The following is a 16757-nucleotide window of genomic DNA, read 5'->3' as shown; positions in this document are numbered from 1 at the left end:
ATGGCATCTTCTTCCATGTCCACCAGGAAGAGGAAGCCCTCTGAATCTCCTATTCTGGCTGATGTATTTATTAACCACAGGGGTCCCGATGTCAAACAAACTCTCGCTCGGTATCTGTATAAATCTATTCGGAATTTGAGAATTGAGGCATTTCTAGATGAAGAATTGGAACAGGGACAGAATTTTCGGTTTGCCATCGATAGTGCCATCCGCTCTGCCTCGGTTCACATTGCCATCTTTTCGAAAGGCTATGCGGAGTCCGAGTGGTGTTTAGATGAACTTCATCAAATGCTAAAAAGCAACGCTACCATTATCACAATATTTTATGATGTGAAGCCATGGGAGCTTCGTTACATAGAAAAGGGAGCGTATGGAGAGGCGTTCAAAAAATATCGTGACAAAGGCAGGCATTTGGAGAAGCTTGAGGTTTGGAAGAAAGACCTCATGGATGCTTCAGATATTAAGGGACACGAATTCACCAAGGAAGCATTGTGAGATTGTTTTTCACACACTATATTTTAGTAAACCTTGGATCTTCTTAAGATTTATTAAACCTATTGTTGTGAAGCAACATTAGGGACTAAATTCTTGTTTTCTTTCAATTATCAGGGACAGGAACATGCATATTTTGTACGAAAAAGTGGTACCATTCGTGCAGAAAGTGGTTGAATGGAAAAAGAAAAAATTGCATGTGGCGGAACATCCTGTGGGTCTTGATGATCTTGTCAAAGATTTCGACAAATGTTGCGCCAGACAGAAAGGGGAGAAGGTCAAGATGCTCGGGATCTATGGAATGGAAGGCAGCGGGAAGACAACACTGGCAAAGGAGATTTTCAATCGCAAACGTGAGTCTGATGAGTATGATGGATCCTGTTTTCTGTTCGCTGTGGCCAACAGCGAGTTGCATGCACTGCAATCCAAGCTCCTTAATGATCTTCTTCCACACAGACAACATCCTTTCAAATTTCAAACTGCGGAGGAGGGAAGGGCAGAACTCGAAATTAAAATGCACGAACTTCGCGAGTTTCGCTTTCTTATTGTTCTGGATGACGTCGACCATAAGAACCAATTAGACGGCCTCTTGGCGAGAGTTGGGCTGAATCCCAATGGTTTGGTTATTGTCACAACCCGTGACATGGGGGTTCTTGTACAATCAGACATTACTCTCTATGAAATGAAATCAATGAATCCAGAGCACAGCACCCAACTGTTTTGCAGCCACGCATTCCGAGACACAACTGAGAACGTGAGATTCAAAGATTTGATTGATGGCCTTGTGAAGGAATGTGCGGGTTCACCTTTGTATCTCAAAGTTTTAGGCGATTTTGTTCATGGTAGGAAGAGGTGTTTCTGGGAGTTAGTACTGAATGATGCGAGGAAGGGACTGAAAGCTGAGGTTAAGAAAATACTGAAAGAAAGCTATGCTAAATTAGAGGAGCCCGTGCAACAGATGTTCGTGGACGTTGCCTGCTTCTTCATCGGCAAGCCAAAAAGTATGGCCATACGAATATGGGATGTACCTGAGGGGAACCCTAGCGCGAGTGTGAACTTTGACAACATGAAAGGCAAATGCCTTGTCAATGTGATACATGACCATGGGGCATTTGATGATGCAGAAAATGCTTTGACAATGCATCTCCTGCATCGTGAATTGGGTAGAGAAATGGCAGATACCTTGACTAATCCTCGTCGCCTGTGGCGCCCCAGAGATCTTAAGCCTTTGGTGGGTTTCATCTTAAATTCTAAATGGTTTTGAACTTTGTGAGTCATCGCTTGTTTTACCAATTTTCTTGATATATAAACGCAGGAACAAAAGAAGTTTCCAGACATCCTCAGTGAAGCGAAGCTTCATGGTCACCGATTTCTCCATTCTCAGGAGTTTCGCAAACATTCCCGTATCAAATATTTTTTGGGGAATTCGGAGCATTCGCCGGATTTGTTGTGGATTGAGCTTGACCTGAGACGAAATAATTGGGCAAGTATTCATCCAAACATTCCAGTGCAAAATGTGCAGTGTTTAAGAATCGTTCGAGGAGGTCTCAGAAGGTTGTGGATGAAACGTGCCGAGGTATACATTCTCAATTTGGGTATTTATGTTTACGCTTCTGTCAAACATTGTGTTAAGAAACTTTCTAGATATTTTAGAATAACATTTGTCTAAGTGGGCAAAATATTCAATCTAATTAGTTGCGAATTTCAGCCTCCTTGGAAACTGAAAGAGCTGCAGCTTCACGAAGTGGAACTGAAAGAATGCGCAGAGTCTTTAGAACAATTAAATGAGCTGGAAAAGCTTGTCCTGTGGGGAAGATATGATGTTGACAAAAAGGAAACAATTAGTACATCGTCCTTATCGAATTGCCTTGGAAACCTCAGGCACCTTAAAGTTTTGGTTATAAGAAATCTAGGTTTAGAAGGGGCAGTGGCTTTCAGCAGTAGTGCTCCTGACTGTACAATGAGTAGCCTTCAAAAGTTGCATATTAGTGAAGAAAAACATGTAAGAAAGGTGTCAATTAAGGGAGCTCGTTGTCCGCGGATTGAATCTCTCCGCCTTGAATCCATGCAAATTTTAGATGCCTTAGATTTATCAATGGTAACAACGCTAAGATTTCTTGAATTGAGGTCTTGCATAAACTTGAAATTGATATCAGGAATATCCCATTTGCAAAATCTTGAGGAATTGAAGATACATGAATGTCCGGAAGTAGAAATTGACAGTGTTGCTGGATTGAATTTCCTGGAGAATGTTGCCATTGATGGATGCCTTAAGCTGCAGCATCTAAAAGGTATTGAAGATTTAAAAGGATTGAAATGTTTGCACCTTTCAGCACTAGGCCTTGGAGGTGTACAGAAATGCATGAGGGAGTTGAAGGTAAGAAAAGCTAAAGGCAAATTTGTCACTTTTATGGAAGATTGAAATTTAAGATCTCAGGTTTCCTAGTTTCGCTGTCCTTGATTGAGTGCTAGTATTACGTCTAGAGGCATACTGCCCTCCATTTTATTTTATGTACGTATTTTGTTGTTAGTACGAAAGATTAATAACGCGAGTTCTTTTTGTCAATCCAGAGTCTACCATCAGAGTTTACGACTGTCATAGGCAGAGCTACGAATGGAGCCTCCAAAATTTTAAACGAAAATCTGTTTTCTGACCTTGTGGTCAATGGAGGAGGAAAAATTCAAATAAATGAGAATTGCATGCCTCAAGTACCACATGACACAATTCAGCACTTGGTAGGTGCAATTATTCTGTGTGCTGTAGTTGATAGCAGTGATGATAAAACTCTACAGATTCCTCTCCCCCGTGACTCAGTTGACTGTAATATACCAGCTGGAGAATGGATAGTTACTTTTGTAAATAACGCCAAATTGGATAGTATTCCGACTGTGTCCGTTGGTTCCCAAATTAAAAAGGGGTGTATAATAACAATAGAGAATGGCAAGGAAGGAAAAGCCTTGCCTGTATTGAAAAGAATTGTTGATCGGTTATGTGACACCGATTTCTGAAGGAGAGAGCGAACATTGAGAACCAGATATTCTCAATGTACGTGACATAGATACCTTTCTAATTTAGCTGGGCCTGAGCTATCCTCTATACCTCTACACTGCAAATTTCAATTAAAAGTCAAAATATAGGGGAAAAAAATTTATAGCGATTTTGTTTAGATTTCATAATTAACCATGGAAATCAAGAAGAGTTCATGTTGAAATTTTCATAAAATTCTATTGTGCTTTCACACATTTGGCTGTTATGTAATCTTTGCATCATCTACATCATAAAGTAGCAAAATTACATGGGACATTTAGAATAATACATTTTAATATTCAAATAGTTGAACTAAACAAATAATTATTTTGTTAATACTAGCATTTTTTTTTTTTGATGTCGAATTTTATGTCATAATAGTATATTAGAATATTTAACTAGACCATATTTGATTTTCTATTAATGTAGGTTGATTATATCAGACCTTCTCTCCTGTTTTATATGACCTTGACTTTTTATTCTTCTAAATATAATTTTGCTTGAGTTGAAATCTTGACACTATTATTTCATGACTGCACACACAAACAATCAAGAGACTTTATCAGGAAGGTCTCTCCTCAAGTGAGCCTTCTTAGTGACATTTGTTAGAATGATTCTATAATAACTTAGAATGGGGAAAAGAATATTTATAGCGATTTTGTTTAGATTTCATAATTAACCATGGAAATCAAGAAGAATTCATGTTGAAATTTTCATAAAATTATATTGTGTTTTCACACATTTGACTATTATGTGATCTTTGCATCATCTACATCTTAAAGTAAAAAAATTACATGGGACATTTAGAATAGTACATTTTAATATTCAAATAGTTGAACTAGACAAATAATTATTTTGTTAATACTAGATAAAATTTATTTTAAATGTTGAATTTTATCTCATAATAGTATATTAAAATATTTAATTATGCCATATTTGATTTCCTATTAATTAATGTAGGTTTCGTGTATTAGACCTTCTCTCCTACTTTATATGGCCTTGACTTTTTTATTCTTCTAAATATAATTTTGCTTGATTTGAAATCCTGACAATATCATTTCATGACTACACACATAAACAACCAAGAAACCTTATCATGAAGAACTCTCCTCAAGTGAGCCTTATAGTTACATTTGTTAGAATGATTTTAGAATAACTTAGAATGGTGAAAAAAAATTATAGCAATTTTATTTAGATTTCATAATTAACCATGGAAATCAAGAAGAATTCATGTTCAAATTTTTATAAAATTCTATTGTGTTCTCATACATTTAGCTATTATGTAATCCTCACATCATCTACATCTTAAAGTAGGAAAATTATATGAAACATTTAGAACAATACTTTTTAATATTGAAATAGTTAAACAAGGCAAATAATTATTTTGTTAATACTAGCTAAAGTTTATTTTTGATGTTGAATTCTATGTCATAATAGTATATTCAAATATTTAATTAGGCCATATTTGGTTTTCAATTAATGTAGGTTGATTGTATAACACCTTCTCTCCTACTTTATATGGCTTTTGGCTTTTTATTCTTCTAAATTTTTTTCTTAAGTTGAAATCTTGACACTATCATTTCATGTTTGCACACACAAAAAACAAAGAAACTTTGTCATGAAGGTGTCTACTCAAGTGAGCCTTCATAGTGTCATTTGTTTGAATGATTTTAGAATAAATTAGAATAGGAAAAAAAAACATTTATTGCAATTTTATTTAGATTTCATAATTAACCATAGAAATCAAGAAGAATTCATGTTCAAATTTTTATAAAATTCTATTGTGTTCTCATACATTTAGCTATTATGTAATTCTCACATCATCTACATCTTAAAGTAGGAGAATTACATGAAACATTTAGAACAATACATTTTATTATTGAAATGGTTAAACAAGACAAATAATTATTTTGTTAATACTAGCTAAAGTTTATTTTTGATGTTGAATTCTATGTCATAATAGTATATTCAAATATTTAATTAGGCCATATTTGGTTTTCAATTAATGTAGGTTGATTGTATAACACCTTCTCTCCTACTTTATATGGCTTTTGGCTTTTTATTATTCTAAATTTTTTGCTTAAGTTGAAATCTTGACACTATCATTTCATGTTTGCACACACAAACAACAAAGAAACTTTGTCATGAAGGTGTCTCCTCAAGTGAGCCTTCATAGTGTCATTTGTTTGAATGATTTTAGAATAAATTAGAATAGGGAAAAAAAACATTTATTGCAATTTTTTTTAGATTTCATAATTAACTATGGAAATCAAGAAGAATTCATGTTGAAATTTTCATAAAATTCTATTGTGTTTTCACATATTTGGCTATTATGTAATCCTTGCATCATCTACATCTTGAAGTAGTAAAATTACATGGGACATTTAGAATAGTATATTCTAATATTGAAATAATTGAACTAGACAAATAATTATTTTTTAATACTAGCTAAAATTTAGTTTAGATGTTGAATTTGATCTCATAATAGTATATTAGAATATTTAAATAGGCCATGTTTGGTTTTCTATTAATGTAGGTTGATTGTAGTATACCTTCTCTCTTGTTTTGTATAGCGTTGGCTTTTTATTCTTCTAAATATAATTTTACTTGAGTTGAAATCTTGACACTATTATTTCATGTCTACACACACAAAAAGCCAAGAGACTTTGTCGTGAAGGTCTTTCCTCAAGTGAGCCTTCTTAGGGACATTTGTTAGAATGATTTTAGAATAACTGAGAATGGGGTAAAAACATTTATAGTGATTTTGTTTGGATTTCATAATTAACAATGGAAATCAAGAAGAATTCATGCTGAATTTTTTTATAAAATTCTATTATGTTTTCACAAATTTGGCTATAATGTAATCTTTGCATCATCTACATCTTAAAGTAGAAAACTTGCATGGGACATTTAGAATGGTACATTTTAATATTTAAATAGTTGAACTAAACAAATAATTATTTTGTCAATACTAGCTAAAATTTTATTTTAGATATTGAATTTTATCTCATAATAGTATATGAGAATATTTAATTATGCCATATTTGGTTTTCTATTAATGCAGGTTGATTGTATCAGACATTGTTTCCTATTTTATATAGTCTTGCCTTTTTATTCTTCTAAATGTAATTTTGCTTGAGTTGAAATCCTAACACTATCATTTTTCATGATTGCACACACAAACAACCAAGAAACTTCATCATGAATGTGTCTCCTCAAGTGAGCCTTCTTAGTGGCATTTGTTAGAATGATTTTAGAATAACTTCAAATGGGGAAACCATTATAGCGATTTTGTTTAGATTTCATATTTAACCATGGAAATCAAGAAGAATTCATACTAAAATTTTCATAAAATTCTATTGTGTTATCATACATTTGGCTATTATGTAATCTTCACATCATCTACATCTTAAAGTAGCAAAATTACATGGGACATTTAGAACAATGCATTTTAATATTCAAATAGTTGAATTAGACAAATAATTATTGTTTTGATACTAGGTAAAAATAAAATTTGACATTGAATTTTATATCATAATCAAGGTAAGCTCTAAGTAAACTCCCTCTAGAAAAATATACAAAACATTAGCGACTCTTTCATTATTTGGAAAACTAAATTATTTTCATTGATGAATCTCTCAGCTTTTTGATTTTAAATATTATTTACATTGGTGATTATTTTGGAATCATAATTTTAGAGTAGAAAATATTCATGAATCTCAACAATAATAGGAAGTTCGCTAATCACCATGGAATATTACAAATAAAAGTTGAACATATTTTATCTCATTGAAATTACGAGGACAATTACATTATATTTCAAATCAATATTGAAAACTAAATATTGGTGATATATCCCTAAAGAAACTAATAATTATGATAATTATTGGTGAATTAATTTTAATTTATTTGATAATATATAAGATTTAGGTGAATCACATCTAATCATGTATCGCATATTGTTGCAAATCTTTGAGTTTAATTTTTTGAATAAAATAAATTATTGAGTGATTTAAAATATTTTAGAACGAAATTTAATAAAAATGTGGCAAATTAGGTTACATTAAATCTTAAATTATTAGCTAAATTACTATCAAAAAAATTCTAAAATTAGCCACTAAAAAATACCTTGCTCATAATAGTATATTATAATTTTTAATTAGGCTGTATTTAGTTTTCTATTAATGTAGGCTGATTGTACCAGACCTTCTCTCCTATTTTATATGGCCTTTTCTTTTTATCCTTCTAAAAATAATTTTGCTTGACTTGAAATCTTGACACTATTATTTCATGACTGCACACACAAACAACCAAGAAACTTCATCATGAATGTGTCTCCTTAAGTGAGCCTTCTTAGTGGCATTTGTTAGAATGATTTTAGAATAATATAGATTGGAGGCAGGGGGGTAGGAGGTGAGGTGAATTAGTTATCCTTAGGAACAGATGTACAAATTCAATTTTTACATGCATCAAAATACTTATATTTATACTTGAGCTAGCTTGGTCTCTATAGCAGATTAACATTAACATAAACTTATAGCTCACTATACCAATAGTTACTATCTTGCAAAATAAATAATATTAAATAATAAAGTAACCCAAACCTCATTCACAAAACTATAACACTAGTTTTTAACATTAAAATCCAATTTAGGTAAAGCTTATTGGAAGCATGAATGATGATGATATTACTAATGGGAAGTATTGTAAAAACATGATTAGATCATTATCATGAGGATATGTGACATTCATGATTGTGTTTGTTAATGATGTCAACATAGCACTTTTTTGTGGTATCAGATAAAGAAACAATAGTAAAGATTAAGTTGGTACAGATAGATCATTGAGTATTTTCACTATTAAAGTTACTAAGAGATACTAATAAGTATCTAGTATATGCAGGTAACCCTGGGTGCAAAAATATTAAGTCCAGAAGAAGTTACACAAGTTTTGGTGAAGACTATTCAGAGATAGACTTTATAGATCCATGTTTTGGCAAACTTTTTATATCTCTTAGTAGATTTGTTATTTTAAGAAGCAAGTATAAAGGCACATACAAGACATTCTAGAGATGACATGGCTAAGCTTGCTCATCACAATATTACACATGTGAAAAGTTTTTAAAGTGACAAGGTGACAAATTGATGTTATTGCTAAGTAAAATGTTTTCTTAATGAGGTACTATAATTATTAATTGAGAAGGTGTAATACCTTACTCAAGGTAATTGTTTCATGGACTTAGTATAAAGGAAGGACATCTTCCTTTGATTTAGAAGAAAGTAAGAAGAGTGAAAAGAGGAGAAAAGATATGAGGACTAAGTAATCAGGTTGACATGCAAAGTTAAGTAGAGTAGAGTGACGTTGGAGAAGACTTAATTGCCAGGGTTCTATTCTGAGATCCAAGGTTTGTGACTTAGTTTACAAGGTCTAAAAATATTTGGTTGTGTTGATAGGACAAAGGAAAGAGGATAAAGCATAGTATAAAAATTATTCTGTAATTTATAGTAGAGAGATTAGTTAGATAGTGAAGTTTAGTTGTTTTACTGCAGAAGCTATTTAGATAGTGTGTCCTTCTACTTTCTACAACTCCTAGTAGGGTTGGAACAACTCTTAACAAGGTTGGAATGTTCTAACAAGGATTGAAAGTCTCATTACAGGGACTCTTATATATTGAATGTGTTTATTGATTCATAATAGCGTCCATCCTCTAACAATATATATATATGTATGTGTGTGTGTGTGTGTGTGTGTGTGTGTGTGTACACACACATACACACACATATATACATATGTATGTATGTATGTATGTATATACTTATATATACACACACACACATATATATATATGTATATATAATTATATATATACATATATATATACACATATATATATACATACATATACATATACATACATACATACATACATACATACATACATACATACATACATACATATATATATACCTATCTTTGTGAGAATCATTCTCACTAGGGTTTTCCCTCTAATCTAGAGTTTTCCTAGTTAAAAAATCTAGTGTTATTGTGTATATGCATTTTGTTATAGTTGTTGTTTACTTTCATTACATGGTTAAGATTAATTAAGGTTGATAAATATTTTAGTTGAATAATTGATTCACCCCTCACTCCCACCCCTAGTTATCTTGGTGGACTATTATTTCTAACAATTGGTATAAGAGTAATAGGTCCTTAAACATAAAGTTTAAAAAAATTGGAAGATCCATGGATAGGATATTTAGAAAGGATAGTCTAAAGTTTGATGGAACAATTTATTGCAACAAGAAGAAAATTATGAAGACACATCTACTGTGTATGGGTCCAAGATATTGGATCTTGAAAAAATCACAAAAGATAATTATTGCTGGAGATGACCTAGAAACTTGTAACGAGGAACATAGAAAACTTTTCATGTGCAACATGAGAGCTAGAGAAACACTAATGTCTACAATTCCTAAAGAAAAGTAAGACAAGGTGAAAATGCTTTATACTTCTCATAAGATTTGGAAAGTTTTGGAAAATAGATTTTGAGTTAATGTATATCCTAAGAGAATGAGGCTAAAAAAAACTAGATTTGTGCATTTCATGATGCTAGAATGATGGAAGATAAATCTATAAGAAAATATGTAGGAAGAATATAAAAAATAGTTGCAGGTATCAAAGCTCAAATACAAATCAAGGAAGTTATTCATCTCCTCATGAAAAGAGAGCCGAAAGGTATGGAAGTTTTTGCTTGTTGGAGATGTGATGATTTTGGTCATTTTTCATCGACATGCCCTAAGAGAGTAAGGAAAACTAGAAAGACTTCACTATCTGATGAAGATGGTGAATTTAAATCAAGAATGGAAAGATTCTTGAATGACTATAATGATAAGGATAGTGAATCTAAATTAGTTAAGGAGGAAGTATTAGAAGAGATAACTTTTGTAACTATTGGTGATCCAAAGGCTAACCATGAAAATGTGGAAGTTATCATTAGCAATGATTTGTAGAATGGTAATCAGATTGAAGAGTAAATATTTAATCCTAGAGAAGAAGAGTTGAGTTGAGGACTCCTAAATAGAATGACATTGTAGAAAGAAGAAAAAAGTTTTAATAGAACCAGCAAGAGTTGTTAGTTGGGAATAATGCATCCAAGGTATTCTAGAGAGAAGCTATGAATACAATAGTTTACACTATGAATAGAGTATAGGTCAAGAAAGACACAAACAAGACCCCTTATAAACTATGGTTTGGTCACTCACCTATAGTTAAGTATTTCAAAAGCTTTGGAAAAACATATTATATCAAAAGAGATGATGATGTTTGTAAATTTGATGCTAGAAGTAATGAAGGTATGTTTCTTGGTTATTCATTGAAAAAAAGAGCTTATAGATGTTTTAATATGAGAACTAAGAATATTGTTGAAAGTGCAGGTATAAGAGTTGATGAGAAATTCAAGATCCAAGAAAGAACATTTGACTACAATTATAATGATGAGAACATTGTTATTAGTAAACTAAAGAATGATGAAGTATTCTTTGAGACTAACAATGATTTTTATAATGAAGGTGAGATAAGGCAGGAACAAAGCTTGGAACCTAGAATAGAGCTAAGAGTTGAGATAAAAACTCCTACTTCTAGTAAGAATATGACAAAGAATCATCCACTAGAGTAGATCATTAGCAACAAAGATAAAGGTATAATGACAAGAAGTAGAATCAATGAAGAACTATGTTTGATATCTCAAGTAGAACCAAAGAATATAGATGATGCACGTAGAGATGACTATTGGAAGCAAGCTATTAAAGAAGAATTAGATTAGATAGTGAAAATGAGATATGGGAATTGGTCCTTAGACTAGTAGATAAAAATCTGATAGGGTTAAAATGGGTATTCAGGAACAAGATGAATGAACAAGGTGAAGTTGTAAGGAATAAACCATGATTGGTATGTAAGGCTTACTCATGGTAAGAAGGAGTAGACTATCAATAAACCTATACTCTTGGAGCAAGAATTGAAGCAGTAAGGTTATTCTTAGCCTATGTAGCACATAAGAAATTCAAAGTGTATTAGATGGATGTCAAATCAATATTTTTGAATGGAGAACTTGAAGAAGAGTTATACATAGAACAACTTAAAGGTTTTCTTTTAATATATGACAAGGACATGGTATGCATATTGAAGAAAGAATTGTATGGCTTAAAACAAGCAACTAGAACTTGGTATACAAGGTTGGACAAGCATTTGACAAAACTTGGATTTAGCAAAGGTATGGAAGATAGTAATCTATACTTGAAAGAAATAGGTGATGGATTGTTGATTTTGGTAATATTTGTTGATGATATCATATTTGGATAAGATGATAGTGAAAGTGACAAGGTTGTAGAAGAAATGAAGAAGGAATTTGAAATAAGCATGATAGGGGAAATGAAATACTTCCTAGGATTGCAGATTGTGTAGGATAAACAAGGAATCTTTATTTCCTAGACAAAGTATTTGAATAATCTATTGAAAAGGTTTGATTTGGAAATATGTAAACCAAATGGAACACCTAAGATAACTAGACACAAGTTATCTATAAAGGATGAGACACCTATTGTTGAGCAAAAGAAGTACAAATCTATGATTAGAGGATTCCAATATCTGACTCACACAAGGCCAAATATAGAAAATGTAGTTGGAATTATTGCAAGATTTTAAGTTGACCCCAAAGAAGCATTTTATGCATTAGTTAAGAGGATATTTAGCTATTCAAAGGGAACATTATAGAAAAGATTATGGTATGATAGATTTAATGATATCATTTTATATGCTTATACTAATGTTGATTGGGTATGCAATATGGATGAAAAAAAGAGTACTAGTGGTGGAGCATTCTTTCTTGGAGGAAGATTAGTTTCTTGGTTAAGCAAGAAGCAAGATTGTATCTCATAGAGTACAAAAAATATAGAATACGTTGCACCAACAAACAATTGTAAACAAGTTGTTTGGATGAAGAAAATGCTAAAGGATATAAGGATAGAGTTTAGTTTTCATACATTGTGATCACACGAGAATAGTAAATATGTCTAAGAATCTAGTGTTGCACTCCAAAACTGAGCACATATCTATCAAATATCATAGGTTGAGAGAGAAATTTGGAGGAAAAGAATTGAAATTGGAGTATGTAAGCATGAAAGAGTAGATTGAAAATATTTTCACTAAGCCTCTACCCACAAAGAACTTTTTGCGAGGTATGCTAGGGTTATGCCCCTAGATACATTAGAGTAGATAATGCAAGAGTGTATCGACCCAGTGGTATAGAGCACTATTTTTTTGTCTAGACTAAATGTTGATTCTTCCTATATGGGGGACTATTTGTGATGGACAAAGTCATCTAGGACTCTTGATAGATGTTGTTTTTAATAGTGTCTTCGGACACTTGAGTAGGTCAGGGAGAGTTATTGTAAAGATTGGTAGGATGAAGTGATAGGATGAAGTGATGGGAACTTGTTGAAACCTTTTTCATTGATGTCAATGTGGGAGAGATTATAACATGAAAAATATTTTGATACATGAGAGAAGTTGAAAAGCACATTGAAGTATATCAATGGGGGAGAAGTGTGTGAATGATTGATGTCAGTAATAAGGTTGAGTAAACACAAAAGGTAGTATGATTGATGAAGAGGATTTGAAAATAAAGGATGACAATCTAAATAACAATTGGTATTTTTGGAACTAGATGTTTTTCATCTATGTTGCCATAAATGAAAAGGGGGAGATTGTTGGAAGCATGAATGTTGGTGATATTCCTATTGAGGATTATTGTAGAAACATTATTAGACCATTATCATGATGATATATTATATTCATGATTGTGTTTGTCATTGATGTTAATATAGTATTTTTCTGTGGTATCTAACAGTAAAACAATGATAAATATTAAGTTGGTATAGATCGATTATTAAGTATTTTTGCTAGCAAGGTTAATGAAATATACTACAAAGTATAGTATATGTAGCTAACATTGGGTGCACAAATATTAAGCCTGGAAAAAGTTATGCAAGTTTTGTTGAAAACTATTAAGAGAGAGTTTAGAGAAGCACGTGAGGTTAAAGGCATATAGAAGACATTCTAGAGATGATGTGGCTAAACTTACTCATAATAATATTGCACATATGAAAAGTTATTCAAGTTACAAGGTGATAGATTGATGTTATCACTAAGTAAAACGTGTTGTTAATGAGGTCCTATAATTATTAATTGAGAAGGTGTAATAGTTGACTAAAGGTAATTGTTTTGTGGACTTGGTATAAGGGAAAGACATTTTCCTTTGATACAGAAGAAAATATGAAGAGCAAAAAGGGGAGAAAAGATATGAATGCTGAATAATCAAGTTGACATGCAAAGATAAGTAAAGCAAAGTGATGTTGGAGAAAACTTCATTGCCAAGGTTTGTGACCTGGTCTACAAGGTCTAACAGTGATTGGTCTAGTTGACATGATAGAGGAAAGAAGATAAAGAATACTATGGATAATTATTCTACAAGGAGTAGATGAGAGATTAGTTGGACATTGAAGTTTAGTGGTCTTTCTTTAGAAGTTATTTGGACCGTGGGTCCTTCTACCTTCTACAACTCCTCATAGGATTGGTGTAACTCCTAATAGGGATATAATCTTCTAATAAGTATTCAAAGTCTCCTAACATGGACTCCTATGTATTTAATATGTTTATAGACTCTTAGCAAGGTCCATCCTCTAATGTAAGGAATATATATATCTATATCTATGTGTGTGTGTGTGTGTCTATATATATATATATATATATATATATATATATATATATATATATATATATATATATATATATATATATATATATATATATATATATATATATATATATATATATATATATATATATATATATATATATATATCTTTGTGGGCATCATTCCCATCAGGGTTTTACCTCTGGTCAAGGATTTGCCTAGTTAACAAATCTGGTGTAATTGTATATGTACATCTTGTTATGGTTACTATTTACTTGGGTTATATGCTTAAGATTAATTAAGGTTGATATATTCTTTAGTTGGATAACTAATTCACCTCTCTACTCTTAGTTATCTTGGTGGAACAATTATTTCTAATAATTGGTATCAGAGTAGCAGGTTCTCAAACATAAAGGTTAACACCTTTGGTAGATTCATGGCTAGCATATTTAGAAAGGATAGTCCAGAGTTTGATGGAACAAATAATGATAGCTAGAAGGAAAAAATGAAGAAAAATCTACTATGTATGGGTCCAAGATATTGGATCTTGACTAAATAAAAAAAGACAATTATTGCCAAAGATGAGCTGTAAACTTGTACTGAGGAACAAAAAGAACTTTTCATGTGCAACATGAGAGCTAAAGAAGCATTACTATCTACACTTCTAGAAGCAAAATACAACAAGATAAAGACACTTGATACTTCTCATAAGATTTGGAAAGCTTTGGAAAATAGCTTTAAAGGTGATGTACAATCTAAGAAAATGAGGCTACAAAACTATTAGGTCAACCTTGGTTAAAAAGATTTTTAGCTAATACAATGGTTGGAAATTAATAGTAGTGTTGTATTTAATAATTACAACTCACTTTGTAGATACATATTATAATTTAGTTTAGTAGTTGATTCATTGATTGGCTTGCATTATCATCTCCATAACTGATTCGTTTGACATCCCTTCAATAAATAACATTTTTCTTCATCTCTCTACTCTTCAAACTTCTTCTTAAGTTCACCAATCAACAAAATTGAAAACTACTCAAACCTCTTAGTAGGTTAGATCTTATATTTCCTTTAATAAGTAATTCTAATACTTTTGTTCTTAATTATAATTTTAGATCTTATAGTTTACAACTCGATTCAACACATTCAAATAATCTATCTACCTTCTTATTCATCTTCTTATTTTCTAGAAACTTCTCTTTGAATTTACCATTTGATCACTCAAAATGGTTTATGACACATTAAATAATCTAGCTAATTAATCCTTCTCTTAACATGCTTCACATACATCAAGAATTTAATTGATGTTAGCTAGAAACCACAATTTCTTCTCAAAATATAAAATTTTGTCACTTGATCAATACTATCTTTTGATGCTCTATCATCACTATATTGTTCAATAAATACCAAGTCTTCCACTCAATCATCTTTCTCTTGCTCAATCATTACTATTACTTGGCATCCAATATCTCTTATCACTTAGCCAACACTATTTTTCTCAACACTGCTTGGATTTCTTAATTTTTAAGATAGCTTAGCTTACTATTCATTACTCATAGCCTTCAATTGATATTCTAGTATAAACAACATTATCTTGTCAAGGTGCAAACTAATCAAGTGCCCATTACAATTTCACATAACTTAACCTTTCATCTAGTTCTTCTTGTTATCTCCTCTTTTTAAATCCTCTTCATCAATCAAATGATATAACACTCTACTTAGGTGGCAACTATCTTACCAAATAATATTTGACATTGATGATGACATAAAAATGTTCCAATTGTAGTTTTCAACAATCTCTCTCTTTTGCATTTTTGATAAAACCACTTGTCTTACCATTTATCTTTATGACGCACCTCAAATCTTAATGCTTAAATTACCATACAATCCAAAAAGTAAATTGTAATAGATCTTCATTAACATTCTTATTTTTATTGTGATTCTCATCTCTTGCAACTCTAATGCATCATCTATTGATTACTCCTATGAATAATAGGTAACTATCATAAATCTCACTATCATATTAGAACAAGATCTTCATTTATTCTCCCTCTTAGATAAATATCTTGTTGGCTTTTATAGATTCATGACTTATCGTAGTACCCATCCCTCTTTGTTTCACAATTCTATTTCTTGATCTTGTTTATGCAATTTCCTTCATGATTTAAGATCATAGTATTTTTCTTCTTTAATATCTCTCTCATTTTAATATTTCTCTCCCTCTTTGACAAAAATGATAAAGATGTCAATCACATAGATCTGTACCATGTAGATTTCCTAATGTCAACTCTCTTATACTAGTAAAATTGGAGTCAATTTTTGATGAATATTGGTCAAAATTTTGACCAACTTATAGGTTGTCAAAATTTTGATAAATACATTCGTCAAAATTTTTTTGCCTCTACCAACTCTGATTTATCATTTTTGGTCAAAATTTTGACCAATTCTTGCTGGAAAACTTTCAAGAATTGGTCAAAATTTTGACCA

The 16757-nt window shown here is 31.5% G+C and overlaps 1 protein-coding gene across 1 annotated transcript; it reads left to right on the top strand.

Moving 5' to 3' along the window:
* On the top strand, positions 1-3501 carry LOC149545372 (TMV resistance protein N-like). Its single transcript, XM_089793753.1, has 5 exons — positions 1-491; positions 610-1723; positions 1808-2068; positions 2201-2869; positions 3064-3501. The coding sequence occupies exons 1-5, from the start codon at positions 1-3 to the stop codon at positions 3499-3501; spliced, it is 2973 nt and encodes a 990-aa protein (XP_089649879.1).
* The last annotated feature ends 13256 nt before the right edge of the window (positions 3502-16757 follow it).

Source organism: Cupressus sempervirens, chromosome 7, assembly GCF_028749045.1.
Source record: "Cupressus sempervirens isolate cs-2001-9-10 chromosome 7, ASM2874904v1, whole genome shotgun sequence".
NCBI classification, from domain to species: domain Eukaryota; kingdom Viridiplantae; phylum Streptophyta; class Pinopsida; order Cupressales; family Cupressaceae; genus Cupressus; species Cupressus sempervirens.
The sequence above is the reverse complement of the archived record's forward strand: the minus strand, read 5'-3'. Positions and strand labels throughout refer to the sequence as shown.

What these genes read in the sequence shown, in the direction of transcription:
- LOC149545372 (XM_089793753.1), top strand. Translation starts at nt 1, where the DNA reads ATGGCATCTTCTTCCATGTCCACCAGGAAGAGGAAGCCCTCTGAATCT. An exon ending in TGTGGATGAAACGTGCCGAG is followed by an intron (nt 2,069 to 2,200) that starts GTATACATTCTC and finishes TGCGAATTTCAG; the next exon opens with CCTCCTTGGAAACTGAAAGA. An exon ending in AATGCATGAGGGAGTTGAAG is followed by an intron (nt 2,870 to 3,063) that starts GTAAGAAAAGCT and finishes TTGTCAATCCAG; the next exon opens with AGTCTACCATCAGAGTTTAC.